The sequence below is a fragment of the Colletes gigas genome, unplaced genomic scaffold, assembly GCF_013123115.1.
Source record: "Colletes gigas isolate AHSC1104 unplaced genomic scaffold, ASM1312311v1 Colletes_gigas_Sc00013, whole genome shotgun sequence".
NCBI classification, from domain to species: Eukaryota; Metazoa; Arthropoda; class Insecta; order Hymenoptera; family Colletidae; genus Colletes; species Colletes gigas.
Window position 1 is genome coordinate 5,230,124 of NW_025106642.1, and position 12,578 is coordinate 5,242,701.

Genomic DNA, 12,578 nt, shown 5'->3' on the forward strand with positions numbered 1-12,578 from the left:
TCATCAAATACAGTTATCGGAGCGTGAAGGGCATTATGGTTCGCGTTCAGCTCCCCCCTACCTACCCCCCCAGCCGTCCCTGCGGCGAGGGGAATAAATTGCTTTTTTTTGCCCCGGGAAGAATCAATTTCTTTTCTTGCCTACCGTTGCATTAATATCACGCTTGTCTCCGTTTTCATTCCTCGAATATCGTTCGACATCGGTCGCATCCGTGAACCCGGCGTCCCCTCTGATCGTTACAGGTTGGCAAATTCAGGACGAAAGAGGATCGCGCGGACGCGGAGCTCAGGCAACTGCTCGGAAGCGATATCTCCGACGTCGAGAGTATTCACGGTACCTTGCCTTGGAGGAGACAGAGGAAAGATGGTAAGTTTCGTTCCACTTTTGCTTTCTTTACCCGTTCCTTTTGTTTTCTTTCGTTCTGGACCGCCGTGTACTCGAACGCTTTTTACCCGATACGACTCTTACCCATTTCGCGATGGTTCTCTCTTCTTCTGTTTACGAACATTCATTTTCACCGACGAAAATTTGATGAAACGGAAGAAAGCAGTCTGTATAGTTTTACTCATAGTAAACGAGTGAAACGTGTACAGTAATGATTCCTAAAATGAATCATTACTGTATATTGTTGGGTAGACAGGGACCAAAATTAAACTTCAAATCTAGAGTTTTTTAGCGATAAGATGAATTGAATAGTTTTCGAGATAACCCCTCTTTCCTATTATCGTATTTTTGAAACCTCAAATTACCCCCAAATTGCCAATGCTAACATACAACTTACATATAAAAATATTATAGGGGCGAAGTGCATTCGAAAGTATTGAATTACCCAAACTTAAATCTGAAATTTCTTTATTTAAGATTCTATTTAATTAAAAATTCAATAAAACAGCAAAGAAATATGTTTTCACACTACCAACACACTGCCAACAAAGCGTCCCTCTCAACAACAACAAAAAGCTACCGGCAATCCGGTAGCCATCGATTCGTTCCTCGCTATTTCCGGTATTCTCGTATTAAATGAAAATAATCGACTGCGCATTCCACGCTGGAATATCAGCGCGCAATTTGCAACATAAATCCCTTTTCCGCGAGCCACGTTCATCGATCGGTCCCGTTCTAATATCCTGTCCTCGACAAGTTTCATATTTCTACGTTACGCGATGTCTGGCTCCGCGTAACTGTAGAATACAGAACGAGGCAATAAAACGCAATAATGCTCTGCTCTCGTTGGCCTCGATCAAAGGACGGAAAAACTAGGCGCACACAGTTGCGCAGTATTTTATAAACAATCGCCGCGTGGCCTAACACGGTAATTTTCTATGTCTGCTTGTCAAATTCAATTCCAATAAATTTCGAAACTTTAAACACGAATTTACATCCCTTGAAGAAAATAAAATTCGTAACTTAAAATGGAACCGAAGCGTCAATATCGAAATGTAGCACAGTGAATAACCAAAAATATTTGACGACATTCATCCTTGAAGTAGAGTCAGTAAAGAAGCGAAAACGTATGAATTTTGTGCTTTTTCGTGACGGAAAAAATGCCATTTCAGCTTCTTCTTTCCTTTTTTTCGCCATTTGCCCTTGCAACGAGGGCGGGGAAACTTTTTCATTCTGTAGGTCGTCGACGGGCCTGGGTAAAGGCTGTTCAACTTTTCCGCGCGGTCGTTTTTAGCGGTCGGAAATATTACGCGACGCCTTAAAAGGGTAAGCGCCGCGCCGAAGATAAGAACAAAGTGCGAAAATTTCTCCTCGTTTCCGTAATGTTCTAGCCGGTGGCGGCGCGCGAGATAAATGTCCTCTTTAAGCAAACGCTCTCCAGCCACGAGATTCCGGGATAGCGCGGACTCATTTGACGGCGTTAGCCGAGAATGAGAAGTAACGACGTTCGGATATTTCGAACGAATCGGCGAGCCGCGGTTCTCGCGGCCAAGCAAATGCAAAAATCGCGTACCGAACCGTAATTCCTCGAGTTTGGTTAGCGTCGCCTCCTGATTCTCCTCGAGGACCTCTTTCGCATCTTTTATTTACGTCCTCCTCTTTCATCTTTGTTTATTTTCCTAAAAATGTGGATATATCGTTTAAAGTCTCGAAATATTATTATTGGAAAGGTTCCTGAGATGTTTCTTCATGCGTTGATATTTACTACTTGCTTTAACAGTCTCGTGTCTGACCACATATGGCTTCGTACTACTTAAGCTTCCTAAATTTCTTATATTTCATTGAATTAAACGAGGACTTTGTAATGTGGTTAGAGTATTTATATATTATTGTTAGATCTGATGGAAGATTAATTTTGTTAAAAAAATAAGGGTTTCTATGGCTCTGGTTGTTTGGTTCCTTTTGGAAGATATTTCGAAAATTTATATAGGTTCTAACAAACATTTGTATAGTATACCAATATGCTATTCTGATTTCTACCCCTATACATTGTGCATAAATCATATTTATATAGTTTATATTGTGACTGAAATCACCAATGACTCTGAGAGCAATTATATATTATTCATTGTGATCTCTAAACGTTTTACATTTCAATTTTTTGAAAAATTCTGAGGAATATTTCATAAAGGATAGAAGAAGCAATGGTTAATCGGACTCGTATAAAGTTCACTGCTCGTAGTGGGCAGAACAAGAGCTTTTTACTCGAATTTGCATTTACTGGAGTTCTCATAGAATATGAAGGAACATTCAAAGTAAAATAAAATGATGCTGTAAATATAACTCTGTTCTATAGTACTAAGAACCCTATTAAAATACGGATGTATTTCAGTATAGTTTATTTACTATAAAATTAATTCAAAGAATGCTATATTTCAATGTAATTGTAAATTGACTCAGAAATTAGAATGAGATAATTTAAACACTGACAGATGTTGTGTTTTGGTCTGTACAATTATTAAGTTACAAATTAAGAAACTATTGGCTAGAAATAGTAAATATATTCCTTGCACTTGTAATGCACTCGTCACATATATAGAACATCCTTAAAATAAGTTTCTTACTCTTGATTCGAGTGAACGTATCATCAGTCGTTGATACGTACTACTTAGAAACACGGTTTGTCTGGCTGAAAACGTATTCGTACTACTTAAATTTCCTCTGGACACCTATTGTAACTTTTCCTCTATCTCAACTTGATAATTACATCTGTAAATACTTATTAATTTCAATTCATCGTGAAACTATACACAGTGTACTATAAATTTGGAATTTTGTTGTCTAACAACCCAGGCAGCAATAACTAATTTAGAATTACTATTTAAACTTGATCCTTAGTGTAACACGCATAACGCATTTATTTAATATTATTTTAACTGCATCGATTCGGGGTTTCCTCCTCACGGTACACGAAGAGAAATTATTTGATCACGACCGTGTATTATTATCAATAAATCCCGAACAGATCCAACTATATCGACGCGTGATCGAACGACCAAACCTTGACAATTTACGACTCGTTGCCCCAAACGACGCTCGACCCTCGGCGCAGGGGGAAAAACGTTACGAGTCAATAAATCGGAAACTTTATTTCCACTTAAACGTTACCCGCGTTCCGTACACCGTTAGAACAATCTCCTTTAACCCGTCGCTGGGAAACATTATACGGGGCTGACCGTGCGAGTATTAACGGACGACTTCCGACGTTTCATCGTCCGTGTCAGCCATCGGTTGGCGCCCAGCGTTCATCGCAGGCACTCCGAACAATGAACGAAACTGATATCGCCAGGGTCACGCGATATCGCCTCGGATTGTAACCGCGGATTCTCCGTTTTCCCGAAAGGCGGCGTTGGAATTTTTATTCTCGCCCTCGTCGCGCGGCCGTATAAAAGAGCAACGCGGTGGGCGCAACTAGCCCTCCTTTACGGCTCGTAAACTTCCCGGGGTCCTCGTGCATTACCGTGGCTGCAGCCATCATAACTTTTCTCCCTTTTGTTCCCCGTGTATGCTCCTCTATAAAATACCTAAACGTTCCGCCTAAGTCGCGCCCCCTACCGTACTTCCGCGACGAGCAACGACCCCCCCGTCCACGCACCCTGAACACCTGGAGATGTCGTGCGAATCCTTCCACGACATCCTCCTCGTCCTGGGGATCACGATTTGTCGCGGCAGATTCCCCTCGACCCGGGTACCTTCCGGCCCGTTATCGCATTCATATCCGTAGCTTTCTTTAGATGGTTGTATTCTTGTCGAGATTCTTTGGAATAAAACTGGGGACTAGGGACATTTCTTCTTTTTTGGTCCATTAAAACATTGACTGGCAGACCAAAACCGTACAATTTTCTACGAGATCAAAACTTAAAATTCGTCTTTGCTACTTATTATTCGTAACCACGTTGAACTTCGTCCTATACAAATTTATTTAACATTTCAATTTCAATTTCAGAATAAATTGTTTCAGTTCCATTACGTGACGTGGCAGCCAAAGTGTTAAAACATTGACAGACCAAGCACGAAACTTTGTTTCCAGACAATTGGAAATTTATTGAAAATAGTTTGGCCCTTTTTGATGGAACAATTGCTTCCTCGAGCCGCGAGAGTACAATTGTGAAATGCTTGTACCTCAAAGATAACTGTGGATAACGAAGGTCGGCTCGAAAAGCCTTCCCTACTTAATCTTTATCATGGCGGTCCGCGGCTCAGCCTTTTTACGGTTAAGCAGGCGGACGCGGGCTCCAAAGGATTTGGAACGTTTTAATACCGTACGTTCGGCAAATATTAGGAGGGCAAGCGCGAATAAAGCACCGAGGCTTTAATTAAAGAGAACGTGACTATGGAATTTTTTTACGTCGATTCGCCGGAGGAGGTAAAAAATTGTATTTTGAAAAGCTTCCCGGGGCCCGGGGCGCGTCCCGTTTTATTCAAACCTTTTATTACCCGGGAGGTTGTTTGTTTTATGGTAATTTCGTGAAGGTAATAATATTTTCATTTTCGTTTCGAAAATAACTCGATGTCTGCTCGTACTTTGTCAACGAATAATCATGCATTCTTCATTATCTCAACGTCCAGGACTCTTTCTAGTTTTTGCAAATTAAATCGTCGAAATTGCAAGTCTAGCGAAGACGACGGGAAAAGATTTTCCACGAACGCGAAGTTCGTTTTGATATTTCGAACGCGTTGAACACCGAGGGCCCCGCGGGAATAAAATTGCAGTCGTTTAACGTTTCCATCCGTTCGCGGCGAATACCGAAGCGAGAAGCCTCCCCGGTAGTCGACGACATTCAGTACTAACTAGGTTGACCGCGTCGCGAAACTTTGCTTTTTCTTTTCCCTCGTCCATGGAAATTCCGACACTCTTTCCCTCGCGGTTCTCGTTTCCCCTCCGCCGCACATGCTCGTATCGGATTTACACAACCAGAGAGACCGCCAATGGAGGCTTCTTTCAGCCGAGTTTCAAAGAAGCTCTCAAAGGAACCCCCCGTGCTTTTGACGGTTTCGAAGTTTCTACCCTACGGACCGGGAGAGAAGAGAGACTTGTTCCGTGAAGAGTTAGCCGTAGAGACGCTGCGAAAGAAAAAATGTCTCGCGCCTGTACGGTTCGCGATCCGAACAGTGCCAAGTGTCTCGGCTGGGATAGTACGTTTCCAAAATCGTTAACCCTTTCAAACGATTTTTCTGACATTTTAAAAAGAACTAAACACCTTGCTATCTCGAAAACTACGTCTATTTCAGCGTGAGAATATTTTTTTCAAATCCCCTTCGTCCTCTTAGTGATTTTAACCCTGGAGTCAAAATGACCCATTCGTAATTTCTAATAAAATATGATACAAATTTACTGTGGTTTTCTATAAGAGATTTTATTACACATTTCTTTGCGTATCTATCGTTTCAATTTCTTTGATACAAATGAATACATTATAATTGTCGATAGTTTTAGTGTTGAGTTAGACTGTGAACCAAACGAATAGCGAGTATAAATTCCAAAAATTTCATTACTGTTGAGATATTAATTTTAGAAACGCGTTTTTCGGAGTTTCGATCGCGCATGTATTTTGGAGAGACGCGAAATCGTGTTGCAGGACGAACATCGCTGGGTCCGTTGCTCCGCGACGAGAACACCAACGGTAACCTGACGGACGGCGACGACGAGCTGCTGGAATCGTTAGTGAAGACGGCGACGAAGACACCGGCGACGAGGACGACGCCCAGAGAGCGCAAGAGGACCAGACACGCCGATCGTAAGTCTTGTAAGTGTGATCCCCGCACCCTGCACTTGGCTTCCTTTCTTCCACGCTGATCGATCTGTCCATTCTCCAGGGAGGATCGATCGTTCGATCGGACCCGTATCAAAGGAACCGTCTTTCAGCGACGTATTTATGGACCGACTTTTTCGACGACTCGATCACTCGTGGCGTGTATGACCCACGAAAATGAAACGATAGTTCTCTATATTTAATATTACTCGATACTTGAAACGAAGTGCTCCTATCATTGTATATAAATCGTCTCGATCTTCGTGTGGGCCTTCTTTAGAATCCCCATGTGTCGAGTATATTACAACGATGTATAGATCAAACTAAAATGCGGAAAATTAAATTCTTATTATTTTTCACCCATTTTTTTTCAAAGTATACGCCAACTCGCGATTAACCGATGGACTATTAAATTAATTTATCATTTGCAAAGGAGCAGCTTACGTTACAATCGTATCACGAGAATATCACAGGAATCTTTCATTATTTCGAATTTCTTTTCACCGGACCTTTCGAGGAACGACACGCTCTATTACCGGCGAACAAAAAATCGCATAGAAATTAATTAAAAAATATCCAGACGCGTAGCCCGTGTTCCCCTCGTGGATAGAAATGCTTAGACATTTTCATTTATATCCTTGGGGGGAAATCACGCCGTTAAAGCTACTCCTTCGACCGTGGTTGTGCGTCGGAACGATTTTATATCGCGTAATTATCATCGGTTTCCTTCGGTCGTTTCAGTGATTCATTTTCCGGGAGCGTTTTCCCGGTTCGACGTGCCCGCACGCTGCGTCATAGAAATCTTGGGGATTTCGATTCGGGTTAAAATTAATTTATAAATGAACGCCCCCGCGCCCTGGAGACTACGCGTCGCGTCGCGCAATTCCCACTGATTACTCGAAGAAAATTGTACCTTGCAATTAGTTGGAAACGTTGTCTGAAACACGAGTTGACGTTTCCGTGGAAAAACAGACAGTTACGTTTTTTTTTCTCCTTTTTTTCGTGCCAGGCATATCGTTTCGCGTTTGTAAACGTTGGACGGGGCATATTGATCTTTTGGCTGCAGCGGAGCGAATTATTTTAATAAAATGTTTTTTTTTTTTTACGCGCAAAACGTCGACGCGGATGAAAAATGTTCCACTGCGAAATTCGAACGTACATATTTGTACTTTTACTCTTTCATGGACTCCGATTGATCGAATTTAAAAAATATTAGAAGCGTTTTTAAAAAGATCCAACCTATGCAATTAAATTATTTAAGAGTTTTAGAAAGATACGTAATTATCACTGTGGACCATATTTTACTATTTGGAGATTTCTTCTATAGCGAGTTGTTTTAAATAGGAAGAATATAAAATTAAGAACTCGAAACAAACTCGATTTTGTCCGCGATATATTCCATACGACTGCAAATGGGAACCTCGAGTTCGTGTTGTCGTTCGAAACATTCGGTCCATAAATAGAGTGTCGTGACATGCAGATCGATAAGTGGAAGTTTGGAGCCAAAATTCTGAACGCCAGTGATCGAGGACGACGCGCAGAGCGCCGTTTCCTCGGTCGTCGTTGAACTTTTCTCAAGCACCTTATTAGCACCGATCTTCCTCCATCTTTCCTCTAAAACTCGCGGATATACGCGCCTCATCGTCCGTGCGGAATCGATTATCGGCGAGAACGGACGATAAATTAATACGAAAGCAGCGAAAAAACCGGGAGGCATACTTTCTTAAGGGGTTGACGTGAAAAATCGTAACGTTCCCGCCAGGTGTAAATAAATAAGTTGCCCCGGGAACGTCAAAGTTTCGCGACTATGCGTCATGTAGGTCGCGCTGCTTTTAGAATTTGTTTTTTTTTTCCAGGCAACATCCGCGGTACCGTGGTTTTTCACGAAAAAGGAGCACAGTTTAGCGAAAGTGACATTTGCATTTTATATTGCTCCCCATTCATTTTTCGAACGGACGGTTTTCAGACCCGCGGTTTTCGTCGCCGAACGCATCAGCGTCTGAAAGATACGTCGGATTTTCTCGTTGCGAATTGAAAGCATTTCGCCGCGGAACGTTCAAGGAATATACGCCTCGAATTGCAAACTTTTCAATAGACATTCGGCACGGAAAACTGGTAGAAAATAGGTATTGAGAAAAACGGTTCACCATTGGATGTCCATTTCCTGATATCTAGAGAGAAAGTTGAAGCAAATTTTTGTTTAAATACTCTGTTTACTTTGTGTTTCATATGCACTTGCTATGTCAGCATTGAATACAATTTAAATTATATATTATCATTTTTTTTATATGTAGGAAGATGTTTTCGAAACAGGTGTTTTTGATCATTTTTGTGGTACGTGGTTGAGTACGATTTGACTAACATGTCTGCTCAGTCTTTGATATTTCTACTTGTGGAGGTTCCAACATCGATCTTATTGTCTTCTTATTAGTTGAAACCAACTGAAAGGAATACAAACGTCCTGCACAAATATAAATAACAACAGAAGAACACATTGGACAATTCGTACTTAAAAAGTATTATTTTATATTTCCAATTCATTTCCTCCACGTGAAAATTTGTGTTTGGAATCGTTGAATGTCTTTTTCGGTTCTAATTTTGACAACCAATTTTAATTTTTAAATTCGAAACCTTGATACTCAAAAAGAACGAAGTTTTCTTTTAAATGTTGTTCGCACCGTAACGTTACGGTTCGTAGAGTTTTATCGTAAAAATAGTCCGTCGTTAATGCAAGACGCTGGCAAGTAATTTTAATCCTCGTAGCCCGGAATATCGAGGATGGAAAGAAAAAAGGAGGAATACGTGTTCCTCCGTTCTGCTTACTTCACAAATATGCGCGCCGGCTCCATCGAAATCGGCTTTGCTCGTATATCGGATACGTCTTCGAGAATTACATCGTTCCTCGCGAATTTCCGTTCGCGACTGTCGGCAAAACTTTTTGCCTCGTCGATCTTCGCGTGTGCACGTAATCCCTGGATGCAGGAGCTCGAATCTGTTCGTAATCTGCTGGTCGAGTGCGACCAACCGCGTTCTGTCTCGCGATATTTATGACGAGCGACTGAACGAACCGACGCTCTCTGATCTAATTCTCCCTCATTTCGATTTTTTCATTTTTAATCGTTTCTCTGTTGCATTACCAAAGAAGGTACTTAATATTTATCCTATCGCGTCGAACGACACAAAATAAATTATTTCATCGAAGCTTTTGAAATTAGAAATTAGAAATTAGCTTCGTGCAATCTCTTCACTTTTACTTAGTCTTGTTTTTTTCTTGTGTCTACCGCGTATATCTGGTATCCGAATATTTCATATATTTTTTTAACAAAATAGATATCCACAAATTGACGACTCGAACCCCCTTTCGTACTTTCACGTGGTCCATGTTGTTTCAAAGTTACTCCGTGTCGTTCTTTCCTCTTGCGCTTAGCAGCATTAAGACGTCCATCTTGCTTTTATGTTGGACTTGTAAGTTTAGGGTTAGGTTGTGAAACAGCTGTTGCATTAAAAAGTGTCGAGTATCCGCACCCAACATTTAACACACCCCGAAAAGGGATCACTCTACTATCATTCCCTCCCTTGTAAATGTCTCGCGTAATCGTACCCCTAAAGAAAGTATAATGCGCAGGAAACGGGGGAAATAAAGTAAACGGTGTAACGAACGCAGAGGATAGAGGATGATTGCCCGGAAGGCGAGGAATCGACCGACGTCGAGGGAAAATAACAATTGTCGTTGTGTTGGCATGCGTACAAGTAATTCGGGAGACGTGCTTTACACCCGGTGAAACCTCTATCCCCGTTTTCCCCATTCCCCCTCATTTCCTCCCCTTTGTCCCGAATTATTCAGTTTAAGGTGGCGTGGCGATGGGTGTGGTGATGGTTTCACTATACGCACACGTATACACGAACGCAAACGCGTGCCCGTGCACACGTACAAAACGGTGGCGGTTGCTAATGGGCTGGCCTAGCGTTCTTCCCTTCCTCTTTTCTTTCTGTCTGACAGTGAAGCGATCGCGTACCCGGGAGAACAACACCACGCCGGAAGGGTACCAACCCTGAAGGGCTACCGATCGTGACCGACGCGATGAAGGTTCGCTGGTTCTTCGATTAAACCGAACTTTACCTTTTGCTTTCACCCCCCCTCCACGCTCTTCTCTGCGTTTTAGCCGCGCCTTGCGACGGAATGTGCGATCCTTGCTTGCTTCTTTCCGTCCCCCGGCATGCTTTAACGTGTGTCTATTCTCAGGGTGCGTTCTGGCCAACGGAATGCTCGCCATTCGAGCAACATTCAAACGACACGAGCATTAATTTTAGATAGTTAGGATGTTCCTTCCAAACTCGACAAACGTACGGGGATGTTCGACCACTTCTGGGAGAAATTTGAATGGGAGATTCTTGGGGCTGAAATAAGACGAAAATTGAGAGCACCAAATTGTTGATTGAGGCTTCGTTAAGGAGTTATTAACGTTTAAAGTTCCATAGCGATTAGAAAATTTTCCGGCGAAATTGAACAGTTTCAGATTGTTATAAAAAAATTATTTTTAGTTGCGGGGGTCAATTTCAATCATTTTTGGTGAATAGACATACCCTCGAAATCCTACGCACTTAGGAGAAAAAAATTCCTTACCGAAAATGTCTGACCATACCATTGATATGTTTCACTGAAATTTCATGCGTATGTTTAAAACGTCATAACTTCTGAACGGATTGAAGGATTTTAATGTTTCAAAAGGCAAATAACGCGTATTTTAGTGAAGAATATATAGCAATTCAAAGAATATTCAGAAAGTTGTTCCTTAATCCCGTAAAGTGAAGAAAACCCCATAAAAGTGGTCCAATTTTCAAACAGCTATAACTCCTACAATAGTGAGTATATTTCAATGAAACTTTTTTCGAGCATAGAGTACATGGGTACCTAGAAAAAAGTACTAGACAACTTTTCCGTACAGCGTCACACAAATTTATTAAAAATCGAAAACGAATTTCTAAGAAAAATCGACATGGAATGCCTGAATTTTTCAGCGAAAAAAAAAAATTTCGAATCGTTCTGAAAAAATTATTTTTAGTTGCAGGGGTCAATTACAATTATTTTTTATGAATAGACATACCTCCGAATTCCTACGCACTTTGGAGAAAAAAATTCGTGTATGTTAACAATAATTTTATTAATAACTTTGTATTGAAGCCTCAATCAACAAATTTTTATTCTTGATTTTCGTCTTATTTTGGCCTCTAGAATCTCTCATTAAAATTTTTCCCAAGGCTGACCAAACAACCTGTATAAGATTGTGGAATAAGAGTTTAAAATATAAATTCAGGAACAACCATTTTATTCGTGGGGTTCGATACACTTTGAAATCCATCCCACGCTTTCATTTCGCAAGTTTATTCGTTCTGGTGAGGAGTGATTAAAGGCAAACGCATTTACCTTACGCGGGCTACTGCTGAAATGAAAACAGTCTTCTCGTTAGAAGCGGCTCGAGGACTGTTTAATTCATTCGAAATTGCTCAAACGACGAACAAAGGGAAGCAAAACCGATATAATATAAATTTAAACGCGTACATCAACGAATCAAACGAGTTATTAATTGCGAAATAAATAAAGTTGTGGTGAAAGTGTCGTGAAGCATCAACTCTCGTGGCATTTAATTATTTTAAAAGATCTTGCTTTAACGTTTCAAACGTGTATCGTTGATTCCAGTAAAAATTCCGAGGGCACGCTTACTCGAAAGAATAATTCGATGTATTTTTAAATATTTTGATATACACAATGTTCCGTGCTTCAACGACCGACTGCCATTGAAAAATGTAAACGATTTGCATAAACGGGCGTCCGAGGTTGTCACTTTTAATTTACGAAAACATCCCCGTAGGAGCGTAATAAATTCTCATCCGAGTGTCCTTTTTTTTTTTTGAACGTGTTAAATGATCGCATGCACGTTCCACGCGCATTTAAATAAAGGGAAAGTGATAAATTGATGGAATCTTGCATTATTCAGGCAGCGCCGCTGACAAACACTACTTCTCGTGTAGCGGATTTGCATACGCGGTAAACGATTTTAAAACCATTAACTTACGACGATTCGTTCGGGAAATGCAAAATTACAAGACTGTAAATACATGAAACGACTCGATAAATAATAGATATGTAAAATAATAGAGATCTATAATTTATGAGAAGTAACAGATTATCGTATAATTATACGCGTCGCTTGGACGTCGTAAATAACGCGAAGTCGTAGAAAATTGTTTTGCTCGGTGTGCATAATCGATGGTTTCGACATTTACATAGTCTTACGAGTTATCGAACCAAATTTTATAGAACAAATTAAACGCAGGACGAAATTAGGAAACAACGAGCGTGTGTGTGTGTTTTTTTAATAA

General features: G+C 40.9%; 1 protein-coding gene across 1 annotated transcript in view; it reads left to right on the top strand.

Annotated features, from left to right (window-relative positions):
* The window catches only part of LOC122399487 (FH1/FH2 domain-containing protein 3), a 250,892-nt gene that overhangs the window by 230,212 nt on the left and 8,102 nt on the right, over positions 1 to 12,578 (top strand). The window contains exons 17-18 of the mRNA XM_043400189.1: positions 243 to 366; positions 6,003 to 6,191. Of these exons, the coding sequence (XP_043256124.1) occupies positions 243 to 366; positions 6,003 to 6,191 (313 nt within the window). The remainder of the gene's footprint in view (positions 1 to 242; positions 367 to 6,002; positions 6,192 to 12,578) is intronic.